This window comes from Ranitomeya imitator, chromosome 2, assembly GCF_032444005.1.
Source record: "Ranitomeya imitator isolate aRanImi1 chromosome 2, aRanImi1.pri, whole genome shotgun sequence".
NCBI lineage: Eukaryota > Metazoa > Chordata > Amphibia > Anura > Dendrobatidae > Ranitomeya > Ranitomeya imitator.
The window spans coordinates 765,171,320-765,194,615 of record NC_091283.1 but is presented as its reverse complement, the minus strand read 5'-3'; the positions used below and the strand labels follow the sequence as shown (position 1 = coordinate 765,194,615).

General features: G+C 41.0%; 2 protein-coding genes across 2 annotated transcripts in view; one reads left to right on the top strand and one right to left on the bottom strand.

Moving 5' to 3' along the window:
* PKD2L1 (polycystin 2 like 1, transient receptor potential cation channel) overlaps positions 1-20,453 on the top strand; it is a 102,564-nt gene extending 82,111 nt beyond the window's left edge. The window contains exons 8-15 of the mRNA XM_069753439.1: positions 899-1,080; positions 2,612-2,732; positions 5,029-5,127; positions 5,886-6,007; positions 7,070-7,187; positions 8,162-8,298; positions 11,370-11,517; positions 16,805-20,453. Coding sequence (XP_069609540.1) covers positions 899-1,080; positions 2,612-2,732; positions 5,029-5,127; positions 5,886-6,007; positions 7,070-7,187; positions 8,162-8,298; positions 11,370-11,517; positions 16,805-16,957 — 1,080 coding nt within the window. The 3' untranslated portion in view covers positions 16,958-20,453. The remainder of the gene's footprint in view (positions 1-898; positions 1,081-2,611; positions 2,733-5,028; positions 5,128-5,885; positions 6,008-7,069; positions 7,188-8,161; positions 8,299-11,369; positions 11,518-16,804) is intronic.
* Positions 20,454-21,375: 922 nt separating this feature from the next.
* The window catches only part of DNA2 (DNA replication helicase/nuclease 2), a 69,572-nt gene continuing 67,651 nt past the window's right edge, over positions 21,376-23,296 (bottom strand). The window contains exon 21 of the mRNA XM_069753438.1: positions 21,376-21,978. Within this exon, the coding sequence (XP_069609539.1) occupies positions 21,933-21,978 (46 nt within the window). The 3' untranslated portion in view covers positions 21,376-21,932. The remainder of the gene's footprint in view (positions 21,979-23,296) is intronic.

Here is a 23,296-nt window from a genome sequence, read left to right as displayed (position 1 = left end):
CACATAGTCCTCTATAATAATGGCCCCACATAGAGCTCCATACAGAATAATGGTCCCGCATAGTCATCGATACCATTTATTGGGCCCCACATTAAAATAAATAAATACCTCTCCTCGTTCCCCCGCTGTTCCAATCTCAGCAGCGAGCGCTCTGAAGCTCTTCACTGCTCAGCACAGTGGGCGCGTTATAATGTCATCTCGCTCGCAGCGCTGTGACGTCAAATGCAGAGGAAGAATGTTGGAGGAGGGAGCATCAGCTGACGCTCCCTCTTCCATAATTGAGGTCAACTGTATTGGCATCCAGGGCGCCGATACAGTTGCAAGAGCGGCAATGTTGGGAGGGAGGAGGGTGGTGCTGGCACCGCAGGCCAAATATGATCATCCTTCGTGCCAAAGTTTGACCTGTATGAGTTAGATGGAGTAAATGGCATAAAATAACGAATAAATCATTACTTACCTGATAAATCCCCTGTGGCTCCAGCGCTGCTGTCTCAGAGCTTCACACTCTGTTTCAAGCTATATATCCACATAAATGTTGCAGCCAATCACAGGCCTCCAAAGCATAAAGGTAAAACAAATGCAGAAGGGCTTTGGTAATTATGATGGGAATATGTTTGGATTGCATTTTTTAGGAATAGAAGAAAAACCTCTACACTCAAAACTTTGTTTTAGTTCTAAAAACTGCAACAACCGAACCTTGAGATAATCTGTGGCGTTCACTTTGCTTCCGTTTGCATAACTACGCAGCAGATCATTTATTCCATTTGTCTGTTTCTAAAATGGAACAGACATATAGAATGGCTGAACGGACATGTAAAAGTAGGATTACAGTGATATTTTGTTATATATCTATTGCTTCGAACATTAACGCTTCCATTGCTCCATTTCTACTCTCCAGATCTTTAAGTATATTAGCTTCAATAAGACAATGACCCAACTCTCATCTACTCTTGCTCGTTGTGCAAAGGATATACTGGGTTTTGCTATCATGTTCTTCATAGTATTTTTTGCCTATGCCCAGCTGGGATATCTCTTGTTTGGAACCCAAGTGGAAAACTTCAGCACATTTGTGAAGTGCATGTAAGTGAATATTGTATATAGGCATTCTGTTGTAATTCAGGACTCATATTGGATGTATTCATAAATTAGCACCTATTCAATGTAAATATTAAAATCAAGTCTGCTGCATGCCTCACTTAAAGGGAAGTTATTAGCAAAAAATAGCAATTGCAATCTGCAGGTAAAGACAGTTTTAAACATGTTCATCAGTCTAACTGGAAGTGCTGTTATAGGGAGAAAATGAAGGCATGTTCTTCCTGCAACCGCCCACTTCCAGCCATCAGGGCGGTGCTGGGACTGTGAATAGTCCGGGCGCTCTATACAGTGAGCGTGCAGTAATCACTCTCCCGCTTGTTGACTGACATCCTGCCCCACATACTTACTGCATAGCTGGATGTCAGGCAGAGCGGTGAGCATGATCTGTGAAATGATCACTGACTGTTCACAATCCCAAAAACACCCCCCTGACTGGTAGTAAATAAATGCAGGGAGAATATAATTTCATTTTCTCCCTGTATCCGCACTTACAGTTATAATGTCAAGCATGTTTAAAATGGTGGTTAACTGCAGATTACTGATATGGTTGACTTTCAATTAAATATGAATAAACAAAAATTGCAATGTGCGCTGTGGTCCCACCTCTATATCTCTTGATACAAAAGCAGAGCATACTGGTTATTAAATATCCCACTTACTAGCTTAATAGTCTGGAGTTCAAATTGTCTAAAAAAGTGAGTAAATGAATCCGTACTGCAGAGTATCTCAACATACTCACTGAGAATCCTGCTGTGGTTTGGTGATATCCATGCCAATGGTCCGGAATGGATAGGGTGCAGCCTAATTGGGGGAAGTCGGCATCAATCAGCATGACACCAGTAGTCCTGCCCTATAAACAGGAAGAGAAACTGCTGCTCTGTTGACAGGAAGCAGCTGAATCTCTGGCAGGAGCGGTCAATGGCCAGCGCAGGGTCCAATAGACAGGTAGTTGCCTCTGTTTGCAACTACATGCCTTTCTTTTTTAAGGTCCCGCATATCCCTTTTAACTGTTTACAATAACAGTAATTTTGACCACGGGTTCACAAACTTTTACATGCCACTGTAGGTTTATATTTTTTCTTTTTCATCATAGACAGCTTAGCTGTTAAGAAGGAAGTGTCAAAAAGTGAACAACTACTTTAATTTCCCGAGAAGTAGTAAATCTGGCATTTCGCACTTTAGTCCTTAACAGCCGGGCACCGAAGTAAGATGCGCTAAATGTATTTAAAACGTGCACAACTTTAATACGTTTTTGCATATTTACCTGCCCCTATTCCAGAAAAAAAATTGAAAATAATATCTGCCAATTTCTGGAATTAATTTGTAGAATTTGTAGAAACAAAGAGGGCCCTTTACATCCCACTAAATGCTTCCTAATTTTCTTTTGAGAAGTGATGGCAAAAATACAAAAAGTTGTAATATAAAATGACGAGACAAAAGTGAAGTAGAAATGTTATTGGTTTACCTCCATTGTCCTTGTACAATTAATGTAATTTTATTTCTCCTTTTTCTGTAGATTTACTCAATTTAGAATTATTTTAGGAGATTTTGACTATGATGCCATTGACAATGCAAACAGAATTCTGGGACCCATTTACTTTGTCACCTATGTCTTCTTTGTGTTCTTCGTATTGTTGGTAAGCCTGAAAAGTTCTAGCCGTTTGTCAGTATCACACATGCTGTTGTGTCATATGGTGCACTCGTGAGCTGTTCTAGGGTGGAGCTGCACATGCAACACATATGGTTTTCAATCCTTACCACATTAAGTGTAATGATAATCACTGGAAAAATCCATAGATTTTCTGCAACACTATAAGCACCATGTGTAGTCAACAATCTGATGAATGCTTGCTTTTCTGTGTGCAAAATATAAAATCTCCATCTCTTGCCTGACACTGTTATTTGATGCATATTTTATCAAGATAATTTGCAGCTAAAAAAACTCATCAAATTGGCCACGTGTGAATTCACCAGTATAGTATTGTAAGCAACATTAACTTACAAAGCATATATTATCCCAGAGGTTCTTACATACCTACAATATTTCTATATAAAATTCTACATTAACAAGGTGTCACGGGTTTACCGCGACAGAGCGGAGCCAGAGGACCGCAGTGTCTGATTTCTCCTACTACTGCACTGATTAGAAGCACCTCCCCTTCATATTAAATGGTGTCAATTTATTTTAGCAGTGCAGGGGTTAATCTGCTCTGTTGAGAGCTCCTGGAGAGTTTAGGCTCTCAGCTGTGCACTGTTAGCCACTCTCATCTCCTATATAATATGGGCCCTGGCTAGCACTCATCGTCAGAGATAGGTTTTGCTGCATGGCTGGAGGTTGTTACTGTTTATGATTGGAGAAAGGCGTTTGATGGATTTACCTGAGACTGTTGCAAGCTTTTGAGTGTGAAAATTTCCTTCCTTCTCCTACTTTGGTTTAACCCCAGCCTCCACTCCCCAGTGCAGTCCTTTGTGATATGTGTGAGTATATTTTTATGATTGGTATTTTCCTTTATCCCTGTTCGTATTACCTTGTTAGTCTGGTTGATGTACTATAGTACACTACAACTTTCCTCTTTCCCGGGTGGGGGAAGGGTACAGACAGAGTTCGAATTCAGAAGCTAATGCAAGGTACGTGACCCCGGCGTCTTCACCATAAGTAATCCAGGGAGCTAGGGTGTCCCTAGCATTAGGGACAGGGAAGGAGCCCCTGGTCCCGGGACACCCAACAACAGAGCCGTGACACATGTAGTCAATAGTCCACTAAATATATAATTTAAAAAGTTATATTGATAAATAGAAAAATGGCATAAAAATATACATAAAAATAAAAAGTCTGAAGCAAGACTCAGGAATTTGTAGCATGTGATCCACATATAAATATGATATGAAATACGATGTTAAGAATAAGAATATATTTTTTTTTTACTACATATGGATTTTTACACCATGTGATCTTATTACTTGGTTAACTCAACAGTATACTCACTAATTTTATGCTATGACATTATGATATTGTTTATGCACTGGCACTTTATGTGATTAACTTTATGTATATAGGATCTACTCTGCTCTTTCCTGTTATTATCAGGGGCAGCACGGTGGCTTAGTGGTTAGCACTGCAGCCTTGCAGCACTGGAGTCCTGGGTTCAAATCCCACTAAGGACAACATCTGGAAAGAGTTTGTATGTTCTCTCTGTGCTTGCGCGGGTTTCCTCCGGGTACTCCGGTTTCCTCCCACATTCCAAAGACATACTGATAGGGAATTTTCAGTAACTAAAAAAGAAGCAACACAGCACTCGTACTAATATTAAAGATAGGTGCTCACGTAGGGTATCCAGCCCAGAAATCCAAAATCAGAAAAAACTTGGCACTCAAGAAGAACTTTGGCATAAAGAAAGAAATTCTTTAATGTGCATCCACAAAGACATAAGTTTGAACGTTTTCGGTCCTCATCCGGACCTTCATCAGAACTAATTTACTTGTACGAAAAAGAATTGAAAAGATATACATGAATGAGTCATCATACAAAAAAATCATAACATTTATGCACGTCAGTTCATAAAAAATAAACATAAAAAATAATAATAAACAGATGAAACACAGTATGTCTCATATGAAATGGTAGAGAAAACAGTTGCAAAAAAGTTCCCAAAGGCACTGAGGATCAAGCAGTACTCAGTCATGTCGGTAACTAAAGCCGTTTTATTGGCATATGGCCTTTATAAAAATATTGGTTATATCATGTTATCAGTTCAAATGATATTGATTCTAAGATTTCTATGTAGAAGTTTAGAACTATTCATTGGCATATTATCAATCTAGAAATTGTTCGAGCCCAAGATATACCTTTCCCATGATATAATGAAAGTCTGTAAACTGCTTCCCCGTCATGGAATGTCTTCAGCCTTTCTTACCCATGTTTTTCCTTTTTAGAATATGTTTTTGGCTATAATCAATGACACATATTCAGAAGTAAAAGAAGAGCTCTCAAATCAGAAAAATGAGTTGCAATTTTCAGACATCTTAAAGCAGGTAAGGCCCGGGTTCTACTGGGGTTCGTCAGGAGGAAATTATTCTGATTTCTGATGCCATCCTCCACTACCTATAAAGATTGTCTGGGTTTAAGTAAATTATCAACTTTCTTATTACACAAGCAGGACATGTCATCAAGAAGGTGACATACAGTAATCTGTGATATAGTAGTACCGCGTGCTGTGCTATTCTAACAGTCAAAATTGACAGAACCCCAAGCGTAGGTGCGTTATAGAGCAACTAATGGCAACTGTTGATTAAATAAGACGGCAAGTCTTTAGCTCACATTGTAGCTTCAAGAAGGGTTGTCCCCAGCTAGATCTTATCAGCCATTATTGCCCCTGGACCTACTAGAGGGTCACCTGGTACTCTTGTGGGCCAGTCTGTCCAGTATGAGTAGGGGTCATCTTTTTTATGTCCATTACTGATTTTTATGAACAATGTGTGTTCCCGATAACTAACGCAAATAAAAGTGAACAGCATAACAACCAGACTTTTAGAAACAGAGCTGATTCTCGAAACAAAAACACTAAAAGGAACGTTTTTTTTGCATTTATGGTTTGTAAATAAGTGTTATTGTTTCCATATGTATACATCATATTACTGAGCATGACATTTTTTTCAGGGTCTTCAAATTAGAAAGAGTTAAAAAAAAAAGCCAATATGTTCTCTTGAAATTCACCATCTATTTCAGTGTATGTAGAATCTATTATTAAGCCACTGTATTAGTATCCAATGGTCATTTATATTATTTTTAGGGTTACAAGAAGACTTTAATGAAGCTTAAGCTGAAAAAGGAGCGCATATCGGATGTACAGAAAGCGTTACGGAATGGCTCAAAAGAAATGTCCTTTGAAGAGTTTAAGAGCAGCCTGAAAGAGTAAGTGGTAGAAATATACTGGTAGCAAATGACTATGGTGAGATAAGGAAGCCCAGTATATGCAGTGATTTATTATCTACAGTAACAGAGAATTATATTTTTTTTTATTTAACATCATCCATTGTTTTGCTCCATTTAAGAACAAATGGAGACATTAAAATGTATTCATGGCTAGCTATGCATGGTGAGATCCATCTGCCGTCTTAGGCTGTGTGTCCACGTGCAGGAAACGCTGCGTGTTTGACGCTGCATAGAGACGCAGCGTCAAACCCGCAGCGTCCAGATGTTACAGCATAGTGGAGTCCCGTCTCCACTATGCGTGGTAACACGCACGCGGCGGCCCTGCGACTACAGACATGCAGCGCGTCTTTTAAGATCGCAGCATGTCCGTATATCTTGCGGCAACGCTGCGCCACCACACGATATAGCACAGGGCCCTATGTGTGGGGTGTGATGATCCCGGATGTGTGCTATGAACACATCCGGCATCATCGCGTCCCAGAAGGGGGCGGGGCTTAGCGCAGAGCGGGTTTGCCGCTCCGACTAAACCGCCGGCCATCCTGATCGTGGACACGCAGCCTTAGCGTCACTTCTGTCTTGTAGCATTGGTGACTGCAGATGATGTTACACCTAAGGCCATGATCACACGATCAGTATTTGGTCAGTATTTTACCTCTGTATTTGTAAGCCAAAACCAGGAATGGGTGATAAATATAGAAAGTGGTGATGTGCTTCTATTATACTTTTCCTCTGATTGGTCCACTTCTTCTTTTGGCCTACAGATACTAATGTAATATACTGACCAAATACTGAACATGTGAACGTGGCCTAAAGGCTAAAAATGATGTTCCAGTTTGTCCAAACTGTGGTTCTTTCAAGTCAGAGGAAAGTAATTCTAAGGACTTTGGCTACTTTCAGTGTGAATTTGCACTTACATTCGATCTCATAAAATAGTTTCATGTAGACTAAGCCAAGTCCACCTTATATGGATTTGTCAGGGTGCGTTTCTAAAATTTAAAGGGAAAAAAAAATTCTTTACATTGATTTTTTACTGTTTTATAGAATGGGCCATGATGATCATGAAATTACAGCTGCCTTTTCCAGATTTGACCAGGATGGTAACCGGATTCTGGATGAGGATGAACAGAGTAAAATGAGAGAAATCCTGGAGAGAAATAGGGTACATAACAAAGGGTCTTGGACAAATGTTTAACAATGTACAGTGGATATAATAAGTCTACAAATCTGTGCTAAAATTGGCAGTTTTTTGTCATGTAAAAAAAATCATAGCAAGAAGAATAATTTCAGAACGTTCTCCACCTTTAATGTCACCCATAATGTGTACAATTCAATTGAAAATTAAATTGAAATATGTTCAGTTGGAAAAAGAAATATAAAGAGCTACTGTAATAATAATATGGTTGAATAAATATGCAACCTCTTAAACTAATACTTTGTTAAAGTACTCTTAGGCTAGGTTCAGATTGCATTAGGGCAATCCGTTTAGCGCTAAGCGCTAGCGGATTGCGCTAACGCAATGTCTTTTTCGGGGTCGCGTTTAACGTCCCCGCTCTCGCAGATCCCCGATCTGCGAGAGCGGGGAACGGACCTCGGGTGCACCGCGGACGCTGCAAGCAGCGTCCGAGGCGCATCACAAAACACCAGCACATCGCTAGCGCGTGCCGAAAATGGCACGCGCTAGCGATGCGCGTTCCCATTGCTGCCAATGGGCGCGCTAACAGACGCGTTGCACGGCGTTAATTTTGCTGTGCAATGCTGTTCGTTAGCACGGTCCCATTAACGCAATCTGAACCTAGCCTTAGACTGAGTGCTGTCAAAAATTCAACCAGCATGGAACATCTAGAATTGGCGATCTTTGCCCACTCTTCCTTGCAGTAGCTCTAAATCTGTCATTGTGAGGGCATCTCCTGTGTACAGCGCCCTCTTCAGGTTAACCTACAAATTGGATTCAGGTCTGGGCCATTACAAAACATCGCTCTTCTTCTGGCGAAGCCATTCTCTTGTTGATTTGGAGGTATGCTTGGGGTCGTTGTCATGCTGAAAGGTGAAGTTTCTCTTCATCTTCAGATTTTTAGCAGAAGCCTGAAGTTTTGCTGTAAAATTGACTGATATTTGGAACTATTCTTCTTACAGTTGGCTTTGAATGCTGAAATTGAGAACTTGGGTCGATCACAGATGAACAAAGATTTGGACACAGTGGTCAACTTATCAGAGCTGAGGAATGACCTGTCCACTAAGCCAAGCTGGGTTTCTCAAGAAGAATTTACAATGTACAAGTCTTTTGTTTTTTTTGGGGGTGTGGTGTGGGGGGTTCTAGATGCAAAAAAAAAACAGGGTATGATCTTCACTAACAAAAAAAAAATTCCTTCGGCTGAAAATTTTAGATTTTCGATGGTTACCTGAAAAGGTGATGATGACTATTCATGGTACAGAATGCACCATAGTGACAAATCAGACATTTGCTTACATTTCCTAACCATCCACAAACAATGCCCGAGTGCCAGTGATCACACAACCACAAGCAATTGTTACTGTTAACGGTACCAAACACTATTTAAAAAGGCTCTAAAGGCCCCTATGCACATTAGAGAAAGTGCAGCTGAACCTGTCGATTTCATCAAAGTCTCCAGACTCCCTCCCCAACAGATGATGTAGGCAGAAATGAATGATTGGGTATGGTTATATTCAATGCTAGATCACATGCACGCTTTGCCGATATGAGCATGCATGACTATGGGGGCGCTGGCATGATAAATTGCTGTTAGCTCAGCTAGAGTTTGGCCTAAATCTGAACACAACGCACAGATAGAAGAGTACAAATGTGCTATAAAATCTGTGCTCTCAGCATCAGTCTCAGGGACCCTGCTAGGGGAAAGAAGTGAAGACTGTGTACTTACAGGTGCTTCTCACAAAATTAGAATATCATCAAAAAGTTAAATTTATTTCAGTTCTTCAATTACAAACAGTGAAACTCATATATTATATGGAGTAATTACAAACAGACTGATCTATTTCATGTGTTTATTTCTGTTAATGTTGATGATTATGGCTTACAGCCAATGAAAACCCAAAAGTCATTTTTTTGTGAGAAGCACCTGTATATGTCAGAATAGCAGAATACATGGGTGTGGTATGTACTTTGGTAACTGTGTACGCAGAGCATCCATATTGACTGCTTACAGACATACTAGACATACTGTATATGAATGTATACTGCCTCGTATCTGTGCCACGATTCCTAAGGTCAGACTTTGTACTAAACATTTAACAATGGAGCCGTTGTCCGGGATTAACACATTGATGAACTATCCATTGTATAGCAAATAGATCAATGGTGCAGTCATTGATCTATTTGCTATGTAAGTCTTTTTTGGTTATGCACCAGTTCAGACTAGATTGCTGTTCAGTCAGTTTTCCTATATTTACTATCCATTGTATAGGTCATCAACACAAGATCAGTGGAGTCCCACACCTAGCACCCTCCGCTATCTGCTTCCGCAGTGGGTGGCTAGAAGCAATGTAAGAGGCTGACCGCCACAGCTCTGTAAAGCTAAATATGTTTTTTTAAGTGAGTGCAGAGATTCTAAATTGGAATCTTTCACCAATTTTTTTCTACTTCTTCAGAGAACAGCATAATGTAGGAAAAGAGATGCTGATTCCAGCATGATTTAGTTTACTTGGTGCAGTAGTTATGACACAATTAGTTTTTAGATGTAGGCGAGCTCAGAAAGCTAACCCTGCCCACACCACAGCTCTCTATGTACTTTGTTTATTGAAAGTGAGCTGCTTATCAGAGGAGAGGGTGTGGTCTGAACTTGGCTCCTGTGATCTGAGTAGTGATAATTTCCTGGTGATAAAACCTTCATTTTATGGAAACCGTACACAGCCTAATAAGTGACACATCCTAAACTGAACTTCTGCTCCCACCGTCTCCTAACCTCCCAAAACCTGACTTTTCCCTCTCCGTGGGTGGCACCATAATAACAGCCCGGCAGTAGGTGCGCTGTCTGGGTGTTATGTTTGACTCCGATCTGTCCTTCACTTCCCATATACAATCTCTTGCCCGCTCTTGCCGCTTACACCTAAAGAACATCTCTAGAATCCGCCCTTTTCTCACCATGGAAACAACAAAAACCCTTAATGTCGCCCTGATCCACTCCCACCTGGACTACTGCAACGCTCTACTAATTGGCCTCCCCCTTACTCGACTTTCCCCTCTTCAGTCTATCCTCAATGCAGCAGCCAGGGTCATCTACCTGGCTAATCGGTATTCAGATGCAGCCGCTCTTCGCCAGTCGTTACACTGGCTGCCCATTCATACAGGATACAATTCAAAGTACTTGTTCTCATCCACAAAGCTCTCCACACTGCGGCACCTCCTTACATCTCCTTAATTTCGGTCTATCGACCTAGCTGACCGCTGCGCTCTGCAAACGACTTTCGACTAACCTCTGCACTAATCCGTACCTCCCACTCCCGACTACAAGACTTCTCCCGCGCTGCGCCAATCCTCTGGAATGCTCTACCCCAAGATATTAGGACCATCCACAATTTACATATAGTTTTAGACGCTCCCTCAAAGCACATTTGTTCAGAGGGTCCTATCACGTTCCCTAATAAAAGTAATTTTAAGTTTGTGTGTGTGTGTAGCCCATTCTCTATCTCCATCTATCCCCCACCCCCTGAAGATGGCTGGACCATCATTGTAAATACATCATTGTAAATACACACCTGTACTTTGTATCTCCCCCACCTCATTGTAGATTGTAAGCTCTCACGAGCAGGGACGTCTTATTTTGCTTTAATTATTGTATTGTTAACGTTGTTACTTATGACTGTTGTGTGTGAACTGTTAAACTGTAAAGCGTAGCGGAATATGTTGGCGCTATATAAATAAAGATTATTATTATCCCTAAAATCTGCATACTAGCTGCTACCTCATGCTGCCCTCAGATTACATAGCAAGGTGCACTTACTCAGCCGCATATTTTCAATTTAGCAAAAAAAACTTATTTTTTTGCAAACTTTATCACAATGTCTTTTTTCAAACAATTGCATTGGTGACAAGATCTATGACCATGTCCCCTTCTGATATCGGTCAGACTCACTGTTGAAATATCCAATCACATTGATGCCTCCATATAAAGATAAAGAAACGTCACTAACAGATGTAATAGTTGCTTTTTTCACATGTCGTTTTTTTAAGCCAATTTCAGTAGTGAGATAGTAAATGGAAAAGAGTTTTACTATTACATGAGTAATTAAACAAACATGAAAGAAGCATTCAAAATCATTTATTTTCCATTAATCAATAAAATATTCTTTTGTGCTTGTATTCCAGATTTCAGAGAAGACTGCAGCAACTGGAAATGTCTATGAGTCGTATGATAAAAAAAGTAGAAACTGTGGAAATGAAATTGGAGACAATGGAAACAAACAAAATAAAGCAGTCAAACCTGACGGATAATCTGCCGAACAATATAGCAAAGGTGAATTGTATGGCCATTCATTTCTGAGCTTCTACAAATACACCTGCTCCCATATACACGGTGTAATCAGCAGTGAATGATATACAGTACAGGACAACCCCAGATACAGTAATACACAGACAATATTAATTTATAATTCAAATCTTAGATTATCTCCAATCTCACTGCTAATGGCACGGGCACAGATTCGGTGCCATCCACCGTAGGTACCATTACTAAGATATTAGTATGCTCCTATGCAGGAAGGGGCTGTCCCACCAAACCAAAAGCTTCAATGTCTTTGAAATCCAAATTGATTCAACACCAAGGTTTCCTAGATGTGGATCCTCTGCACTCCTTGGACTAGTAACATGCTTGAATAGGGGCTTACTGTCTGACTTAATTTATTAGCTAATATCTGTATCAGCTGTGAGAGTGGAGGGGGCTGGTTTGATTAATGAACTGAGCCTGACATCCTTCTCCATTAACACATATAGGTAGTCATGATATGAAGAGGGTAGGGGGTGGCATTTCTTTCTCTGTTGGAATAAACCCAGTTAGGGGACTAGTCGCCGACATAGAAACAGCTAAAGTTTATTAGTAAGTTTAATCAGTTTGCATTTCAAACACACAAAAAACATACTTTTAGGATGTGTTCCCACCAGTGGCATACCGCCAAATGCGGCAGACCATGTGGCTGCTGCTATGGGGCCCATGAGACAAAGGGGCTCAATGCCGATACCGGGCCGGGCCAGAAACCCCCCCCCCCCTCCTCTGCTATCGCACTTTAAACTGTGTCGGAATCCTATATGCGAATTCAGTTGAAAGTAACCATGGAGCAGGGTGTATCTGCTGACGCTTCCTCCTCCAGCATTCTTCCTCTGCATTTGACATTTCAGGGCAGCGGGTGCTAGGACGTCACTAAAAAACACCCTCTGTGCCGACTAGTGCAGAGATGCAGAAGACAGACTGACGAGACCGGAGTAGTGGGGGAATGAGGAGAGGGGAGTCTTTTTTTTTAAGCAACAAGTAGATTGTGTGGGAATTATACTTTATAGAAGGCATTGTTGAGCCCATTAAATTATGCTGTATTGAAGGCTATGTGGGACCAATACATTATATGGAAGGCGATGTGGGTCCAATATAATATATGGAAGGTTATTTCAGATTCATTATATTAAATGGAGGGCTATGTGGGGACATTATATTATATGGATGGCAATGTGGGGCAAATTATTCAATTCAAATTATATTATATGGAGTTTTATGCTGGGGTCATTATACTGTTTAGAGGGCTATGTCAGGATCATTAATCCATTTGGAGGGCTCTGTGGGGGCCATTATGCAGTTTGGAGGGCTCTGTGGGGGGCCATTATAGTTTGGAGGGCTCTGTGAGGGGCCATTATACAGTTTGGAGGGCTCTGTAAGGACCAGTGTGCTGTTTGGAGCGCTATATCAGGGCCATCATGCTGTGTTGAGGCCATCATGTTTTGTGGAGGCTGTGTTGGGGTCACAGTTAACGCCTTCCTGACCTATGACGCATACGCTGCCTTAGGGTTAGAATTAGAGTTAGGGTTGGAATTAGGGCTAGGGTTGGAAATAGGGTTAAGATTAGTCTTGTGGTTAGGGATGTGTTGGGGTTAAAGTTGTGGTTAGGGTTGGGATTAGGGTTAGGATTAGGATTACGGGTGTGTTGGGGTTAGGGTTATGTTTAGGGGTGTGTTGGGGTTAGGGTTGTGATTAGGGTTATGACTAGAGTTGGGATTAGGGTTAGGGGTGGGTTGGTGTTAGTGTTAAAATAGAGGGTTTTCCACTGTTTAGGCACATCAGGGGTCTCCAAACTCAACATGGCGCCACCATTGATTCCATCCAATCTTGCGTTCAAAAAGTCAAATGGTGCTCCCTCCCTTCCGAGCCCTGACATGTACCCAAACAGTGGTTTACCCCCACATATGGGGTACCAGCATACTCAGGACAAACTGGGCAACAACTATTGGGCTCCAATTTCTCCTGTTACCCTTGCGAAAATACATTACATTGCAAATGCAACGTGACGCCCGCAGACCATTCCATCAAAGTCTGCATTTTAAAACGTCACTACTTTCCTTCCGAGCCACGATGTGTGCCCAATCAGTGGTTTACCCCCACATATGGGGTATAAGTGTACTTAGGACAAACTGGGCAACAAATATTGGGTTTCACTTCTCCTGTTACCCTTGTGAAAATTAAAAAATTGCTTACTAAAATATAATTTTTGAGGAAATAAAAATTATTTTTTTATTTTCACGGCTCTGCGTTGTAAACTTCTGTGAAGCACTTGGGGGTTCAAAGTGCTCACCACATATCTAGATAAGTTCCCTGGGCGGTCTAGTTTCCAAAATGGGGTCGCTTTTGGGGGGGTTCTACTGTTTAGGCACATTAGGGGCTCTGCAAACGTAACATGATGCCCGCAGACCATTCCATCAAAGTCTGCATTCCAAAACGTCACTACTTCCCTTCCGAGCCCCGATATGTGCCCAAACAGTGGTTCCCCCCACATATGAGGTATCAGCGTACTCAGGACAAACTGGACAACAACTTTTGGGGTCCAATTTCTTCTGTTGCCCATGTAAAAATGAAAAAATTGAGGCCAAAAGACATTTTTTGTGAAAAAAAAAAGTACTTTTTCATTTTTACGGATCAATTTATAAAGCACCTGGGGGTTCAAAGTGCTCACTATGCATCTAGATAAGTTCCTTTGGGGGTCTCATTTCCAAAATGGGGTCACATGTGGAAGAGCTCCAATGTTTAGGCACACAGGGGCTTTCCAAACGCGACATGGTGTCCGCTAACGATTGGAGCTAATTTTTCATTCAAAAGTCAAATGGCGCTCCTTCCCTTCCGAGCCTTGCCATGTGCACAAACAGTGGTTTGTGACCACATATGAGGTATCAGTGTACTCAGGAGAAATTGCCCAACACATTTTAGGATCCATTTTATCCTGTTGCCCATGTGAAAATGAAAAAATTGAGGCTAAAAGAATTTTTTTGTGAAAAAAAAAAAAAGTACTTTTTCATTTTTACGGATCAATTTGTGAAGCACCTGGGGGTTCAAAGTGCTCACTATGCATCTAGATAAGCTCCTTGGGGGGTCTAGTTTCCAAAAAGGGGTCACTTGTGGAGGAGCTCCAATGTTTAGGCACACAGGGGCTCTCCAAACGTGACATGGTGTCCGCTAAAGATTTGAGCCAATTTTTCATTGAAAAAGTCAAATGGCGCTCCTTCCCTTCCAAGCCCTGTCGTGCGCCCAAACAGTGGTTCCCCCCACATATGGGGTATCGGCGTACTCAGGACAAATTGTACAATAACCTTGTCCAGTTTCTCTTTTTACCCTTGGGAAAATAAAAAAAATTGTTGCTAAAAGCTCATTTTTGTGACTAAAAAGTTAAATGTTCATTTTTTCCTTCCATGTTGCTTCTGCTGCTGTGAAGCACCTGAAGGGTTAATAAACTTCTTGAATGTGGTTTTGAGCACCTTGAGGGGTGCAGTTTTTAGAATGGTGTAACTTTTGGGTATTATCAGCCATATAGACCCCTCAAACTGACTTCAAATGTGAGGTGGTCCCTAAAAAAAAGTGGTTTTGTAAATTTTGTTGTAAAAATGAGAAATCGCTGGTCAAGTTTTAACCCTTATAACTTTTTAGCAAAAAAAAAATGTTTCCAAAATTGTGCTGATGTAGACATGTGGGTAATATTATTTATTAACTATTTTGTGTCACATAACTCTCGTAAGACAGAATAAAAATTCTAAATTTGAAAATTGCGAAATTTTCAAAATTTTAGCCAAATTTCCATTTTTTTTCACAAATAAACACAAAAATTATCGACCTAAATTTACCACTAACATGAAGCCCAATATGTCACGAAATAACAATCTCAGGATCCGTTGAAGCGTTCCTGAGTTATTGTATAAAGGGACACTGGTCAGAATTTCAAAAAACGGCCAGGTCATTAAGGTCAAAATAGGCTGGGCCAGGAAGGGGTTAAGGCATCATACTGTGTTGAGGTCACCATACTTTGCCGGGTGGGTACAGTAGGGTCATGCAGTGCGTGTGGAGGGTATTGTGTAGGAATTCACTGTGTGGATATCATACTGTGTTGGGGGCAAGGAAAGGGGAATCTAGGACCTCAATAGGAGGAACATTGCTCTTTAAGGGCTGCAGAGTTGTGAGATATGCTCTTCTGTGCCCCGTCAAGTATTTTTAAAATTTTTTTTTTTTTTTTTTGGGGGGGGGGGGGGGAAACCTTATCAGGACTTCTGCTATGGGTCTCCATGATTTCTATGTACGCCCCTGGTGCTCATGATGGCATAATGCTCACTACGTTAAAAACGCAGCGTCTTACTGTTTCAGCAAAGTGGATGGGATTTATAGAAACCTCATGCCCCCGTAAAGCTGACCTGCCGTGTGGGTTTCAAATCTACAACATGTCAATTTCTGTGGTGGGTGCACTGAGTTTTCTATACAGATTTTCCCCTTAGATTGCAGGTAAAACACACATGCATTTTAGTACGTTTCCACGGTAGAAACACATTAAAACACATGTAATCCACACATGACTGTATCAAAGTTTTCTCAAAGTCAAATACCAGGAAGCATAAAAAACAAAGCAGCTTTATTTAAAAGACGACATAACAAGAGACAAATCACAGCGTCAAAAACACGATAAAAACTGCATGTAAAAAAATGCAAGTAAACCAATTTACATAATAGATGCAGAAAATCTGCAACATCAAAAACTCACTAAAAGCTGAACTTGGGAACGCAGCCATAAGCTTAGCTCTCACAGTGAGCATTTGGGGCGTCTATTCTGTTGTGTATTTTCATAATTTTTTTTTTCTTTTTTTAAACATCATTTTAAAGTTCCAGCATTTGCAATGTGTTTTTTTGCTGTGGTTTTAAAAAGCGCAGAATTTTTACCATAATTTTGGAAAATCGCCGCAAAATAAACTACGCATTACAAATGCATCGTGAACATGACCTTCGCTAATTGGTTCAGAAAAACTAGAACATTTGCAGCATCAAAAACGCACTAAATACTCACTGTGGGTACTTAAAGTGGTTGTGCCATGAACAAAAGTATATTTTAATCAACAGATATTGGAATATTGGCCAACCCAACCACTTGTGGATGTATACATAAGATACGAATGTATCTCCATATGAGTATAGAAATCAGTGGGGAAATTGCAGTTAACTCTATTTATTGCAATCAACCTTTTTATACTAAAATACACAGTAGAACAATTTTTTTTATTATTTTTTTTTAAAGGAGAAACAGTTAAGCTGGGAAGAAGTTCATCCAAGCAAGGAAGGCTGGGACTCTGAGTATAAACCCAGGAACATCACAGAACCATCACACAGGAACAGTAATGCCATCTATCCACATATGAATGGCTCACAGAATTCTTTGAATTTCACTTAGTGTTTCCTAAGACGTGCCTTTCACCTGTTACCTCTCTAGTTGAGAAAAAAAGAAAAGAATTCTCCCAATCTAACGTACAATATCTCTCTGTTCAGTGTTGTGAATAGAAGTAAATATATCTGGAGCTTTTAACTAGGAAAATAAAACATTCGCTTACATCTTCTAATGAAATACATAATTATTCTTCCTTCTGCAGAAAAAGGTCAAATTCACACCAGTTTTTTTTTCATGTGCAAAAAAAATAACCAAACATCTGCCTGTTTTACAGTACGTCACAAGCTTTTCCAAAGGTCCCCTGGCAACCAGTCAATGAAAAACAGACAGCACATGGAGGCGGCTTGGATGCCATCCATATATACTTTGTGTTTGTTTTTTATGAATACTTATTTACTTGAATGGACGAAAGTGGTCCACAAATAGGACCGAAATGGAACATATCTGTTTTTTTAGTGGACAGATGGTCTGCAAAACAAAAGAACAAGGCAAGTGAAAAAGCCATAGGCTATGATATGTCCGTATGCTATTGGTTAAGAAAACAAAACAATAGCACGCGTATATGAAAATCAGACATTTGACTGGGATTTCACCGGGGAGTTTTTATTTAATTCTATCACAACCTTCCTGATTATCATGACAATTAGCTGAAGACAAAAGGTAGGTACTGGTAGTTTAGCAATAAAAAGGATGTGTCCAGCAATCCCTCACTGCTTCTCCATGGTGCTGCTCAGGTTCCCCGTTGGACTCATTGCTTTCTCTTCCAGTGGGGGCAACATGTTACCAGTGCAGCCAATCACTGGTAACAACAACGATACATTGGTTCCATGGAAAAGGAATAGAAGAGTCCGGCACAGGGGAAGTGGCCAATAGCCTATTTTCTTTACACTACACTAGACCTGGTTTTTAAATATATAAAGTAGAGGTAGACGACCCCTTGGGGTGTCCCACTGAGACCAAATCTGGCCAGCGTATTATTGTAGCCTCACAATATATTAAATGAGATAACTCTCTCCCAACATTAGTGTGCATAATAATGGTAGATTTGGGAGAGATAGCTGTCAGCTCAAGGGATCTACGAAATGTCCACCTATCCCGGGTGTGGGGTAATTATGGCTGGCTCCCATTAGCATCACTGTAGATAACTTTTGTATTGTCATGAGAAATCAAGTACAGCAGAGACAAGCGCATCGCACAACCCCCGTCTACGTTCGTATTCTCGGCCGTGACCTGATAATTTTGATTTTCCAGCCCGGCTAATCATAAACTAATCATAAGCTGAAGATACAATAGTGTATTAGCGGCGCTAGTGGGATGGACAACGGTAGCTGCGGGTACTGCTCCTCACCACACAGAGGAGAGAGAGAAATAACAGCCAAAAAAAACTGTGTTATACAGTATATGTACCTGCGCTTAACCTAACAGGGTGCTATAGTAAGCATACACGGTGGGTGATTACCTGATAAGTAGAGTAATGGGAAGTCCGGTTAGGGCATGTGTGGCACAACTGGGGTTACTCGTATGCGGGGACTAGAGTGGGAAATAGTACAAAGAAAAGTAATATGACAAAATGTATCAAAATATGTAAATAAAAATATGTAAATAAAGAATAGTGGACCACTAAGAATAAAATATTAAAAGCACAATCGTAAAGAATCTGAGCCCTGCTATACTGTTAAATGCCTATATATATAAAGCAATATATCATAAGGGGGTGGGGCTGGTGAACTACCACCTCGGGCAGTGCGCTACCTGACATAAATATGTGTAAATACGTAACTCCAGTAAGTGCTTCAGGTATATACCAAATGGAAGTCCAGTACCTCTCATGTGAGTTACCGCAAGGAAGAATCAGGTAGACGATTGCGCTATAGATGTCCGTAACTTGGAAGTATAAAAGCAGAGTAGAAGCGTATTCCTTAACTTGGTTGAGCGTTGTCTCGAGCAGTCCTCAGGCAGCTTATGCAGGCGCCGTCCCGGCCGGTGACGGGCGCTCGCGCGGCCTGTATGAAGTCCTGTGTCCTTATGATATATGGCTTTATATATATAGGCATTTAACAGTATAGCAGGGCTCAGATTCTTTACGATTGTGCTTTTAATATTTTATTCTTATTATTCTTATAGTGGTCCACTATTCTTTATTTACATATTTTGATACATTTTGTCATATTACTTTTCTTTGTACTAATCATAAGCTGAGCCTGGGATTCCGGAGGGTAAGGAAATTCGTGCTGCCCCCGTCAGAGGGGAGAGAAAACGGACCTGGGCTATGGTTGCGCAAAGCGATCTGCTCGTCTCTAATAGCGCTGTATATATAAACTTACTCAACGTTTTATGTTGGATTATATGGGAGGGATTGCTCAATGAACATTAAAGAGTGCAGATGCCCCTTTACAGAAGTAAAGCAACAATCTAATTAATTATTACTTAAAGGAAATCTGTGACCAGGCGTTTGCTACCCCATCTTAGTGCAGCATTATGCAGTTGCCAAGACTCAGGCTGGTTTCACATTGACGTTTTTGTGCGCAGCGTAGGCCTGCGTACTTCTTTCCTTAAGATCCGCATAGATCCACATGCGTCTTGCGTACCTATATTTAACATTGTGTACACCGGGACATGCGTTGTATGATGCGTCCCCGTGCGTCATTTTGATGTGCCCGAGAAACGAAACCATCCTTACTGGGTTGGTCATGTAGTTTTGACAAAATCACAACTTCATCTGCCGCAGATCAAGCAGTTCTCTGAATACTGAGCTCTGTATAATCCTGTCCACACCTCTGGTTGGCAGCTTTATGCCCATGTTGCGTCTACACAGAGCTGCCAATCAGAGGTGGAGGCGGGGTAATACAGAGCTCATGAATATGCTTGACTACCTGGCAGCAGATTTACTAGTCCTGTAATGATAATCTCCTGCTGATAAAACAGTGATTTTAACAAAACTACACTAAGCAGCCCACTAAGTGACACATTGCTGGAATCAGGGTCTCTGCCTCTACATTATTCTGCTTTCAGACTAAGGAAGAAACTTGGTGACAGAGTCCCTCTAACAATTATTCTTGCTACTGTTTTCATTTACTAAAAGGTGACCACATCACCCCAGTACTATTGTCCATATCATCCGTAGCGGTTGCTGTCTCTTGCAGTAGATGTATGCCCTCTGTCCAGGTTCTGATGCTAATATTACTGCTGTGGTGTACTTACATGGTTGCTATATGTACAAATAAACAACATATAAGGATAATAATATAGCTTCAATCCTGGAATAAACCATTTAGATGTTCTTGGTTTCTGAAATACTGAACTGATTGCTCTGCACTTGGTACTGTTTGTGCGTCTACTGTATTAATCACTACTGTATACATTTATTTTTCAAATAAAATATGTAGACTAAAATGTATGTATAAGCATGATTGCAAGAGGAAATGTAATTAAATTATAAAATCGAGACATGTTATAACATAACTGATATAGAATTATAATAAATGCCTTACTAGGCAACTTTGTCAGAGTATTAATATAGAATTCTTATTTAAAAAAATGCACACATACTAAATAGATATTGTGTGGGGGACTAGGCACTTTAATGTGCCCCTTTAAACAGCATAAATGCAAAGATCCTTGTTGGACAGAGTTGTTTCTCCACTCAGGTGTGTGAAAGGAATGCAAAAAGACACCAACAGTTCCAAGTAAAATCCACTTGATGTAATGAGCTTGATGGTTACAGAGTATTTCTAAGGCCGGTTTCACACGTCAGTGGCTCCGGTACGTGTGGTGACACTGACTCACGTAGACACATTAAAATCAATGTGTCTCTGCACATGTCAGTGTGTTTTCACGGACCGTGTGTCCGTTGGCAAAACACGGAGACATGTCAGTGTTTGTGGGAACGCACGGATCACACAGACCCATTAAAGTCAATGGGTCCATGTAAAACACATACCGCACACGGATGCTGTCCGTGTGCAGTCCGTGTGCCGTGCAGGAGACAGCGCTACAGTAAGCGCTGTCCCCCCAGCTTGTGGTGCTGAAGCCCCATTCATTTCTTCTCTCCAGCAGCGTTCGCTGGAGAGAAGGAATGAAAAATCATTTTTTAAAAATTTTTTGTTGTTGTTAAAATAAAGTTCCCGGTAATCTCCCCCCTCCCTTCCCCTGTGCGCCTGCCCGCTGGCATTAAAATACTTAACCAGCTCCCTCGATGCTTCCATCCTCTCAGCGTCGCAGCTCTTCCTGTATGAGTGGTCACGTGGTGCCGCACATTACAGTGATGAATATGCGGCTCCACCTCCCATAGGGGTGGAGCCGCATATTCATAACTGTAATAAGCGGCACCACGTGACTACTCATACAGGAAAAGCTGCGACGCTGAGAGGAAGCGCCGTGGGAGCTGGGTAAGTACAATTCTGCTCAATAAACACAAAGTCACATTGAAAAGTATTTAACATTTTATTGTAGTATAAACCTAAAAAACGTAAGAAATCCTATAAATAATACAAAACAGACATAAATAACTTGAGCTCATAGCTTAATTATTGGTGACCAAATCCGCAATCTGAATAGTTTCTCATCACATCACATTTTATAGGTTACATGACTGAGCGGCCCCTCGTGTGACCACACCATCATGGTAAGGGCCGATTAGTGTACAGTAAATGTGGACTGGTCTCTTTAATAAGGAAATTGTTAATCTAGCAGCAAACAACAGTAAAGTATTGGATGAAATGAGGTCAGGAGTGCGCTCGTTGTACCAAATAATCAATTCGGCTAATGAATATTTAATGGTAATTCACCTGCAACATTTACAAACATCCGACAGAAATGGTGAGGAAGCAGCGCGGCCATTTACGAGACGGGTCTATACACAGGAAGCGGGAACGCCGCATTCACATTAAGTACAATGGAATCTTGGAAAAGAATCTCCAGATACGAAAATGAAATGTAAACTCCTCAAAGACGCCGCTATCCCCCGATCTCACGGCATGGATCACATTGGTAAGTGTTCATGGGCCCCTGGAGGGAGATTGCAGATGTGCCGGTGTTAAGGAGAATAAGAATACCTGTTCAGTGAAATGAATTTGTTGGGTTTAAAGGTCACTTAAAAACTTTTCTGACACGTGACATAAAAGTTCCCCTTTAAAGTGTGAAGAACTAAGAGCAAACGTTAGTTGGTAAATGTAGAATCTTACCAGATAATAAGTATATGTTTACCAACACATTCAGAATGTTCTCTTATCCGTACCAGAATTTTAGTGTTTCAAGTTCTGATTCTTTGAAGAAACAGGTAAAAGAGGACCGAAATCACAGGAATCTCTATTTAAGAAAAGCTCTTCTTTACCCACTAGCTGTATAGCGTTCCTGAGCCATATACATCATGACAGTGATGAAACCGTGCAGCCTGTGCGCGCACCATCATCTGCCGAGACCACTTTTATGGCCACGATCATATACAGCTCCGACCCTGTCTGACACCTCCAGCAACCAGTGGTTACAGAGTCATAGAAGGCAGAAAAAAAAATGTCTGCATATGGCTACATCACAGATAAAAGTAAACATTATAGACGTCTCAAAGCTGTCCCTGGGGTGGGAATGAAAAACCAAATATTATACTGTTAAGAAGTACTCCAGTCTTGCTGACTGCAGTATCTTCCTGACAAGACTTGCGTCTGCAGAAGTAAAAGGAGTAGTGTAAAACCTAGATAACAGATGCATTGATACACTGCCTTACATAGTTGCAGAACCGATGCCTGGAGAAGACCAGCCCAGGAAACTCTTACCGCCCCCGCAGAGTGTTCCCTAACCCTGAATTGGTGAGAACTGGTGAGCCGGATACTAGCAGGTGAGGTATAATCTGCAGGGAAGGAGACAATTTTCAATTAGATGTATTAATAGTGTCAGCCTCCAGGTGGCAGCAGACTATCCCATGGATTCGAAGTCCCCCAATGAGAATGGTCTTACCACCGATTTCACGACCAAATCACTGTAGCACCGAGCGGTTAGTGCACATGGAATGAAGACTAGAGGGGTACAGCTACTGTATATTATCTTACCTCAAACCATAATCTTGGGAATAGCAACTGTGACGTTCCTATCGAGCACATGTCGACAATAGCACAGGGAGCTGCCAGCAGTGGATCTTGATGACTTGTCTAAGTGCATTCAGCATGGCAGACAACCATTAACAACCTCATTGCCAGCAGCCAAGGCGTGTAAGTGCAGGGACTCCTGCGTGTGACACTCATACTCTATAAGTATATACTGAATAGCTCACGATGTTTTGACATTTTTTCTCTATTTTTTCATTGTTTCTATATCATTAACATGTCTATTGATTTTGTGATTTCCAGAATT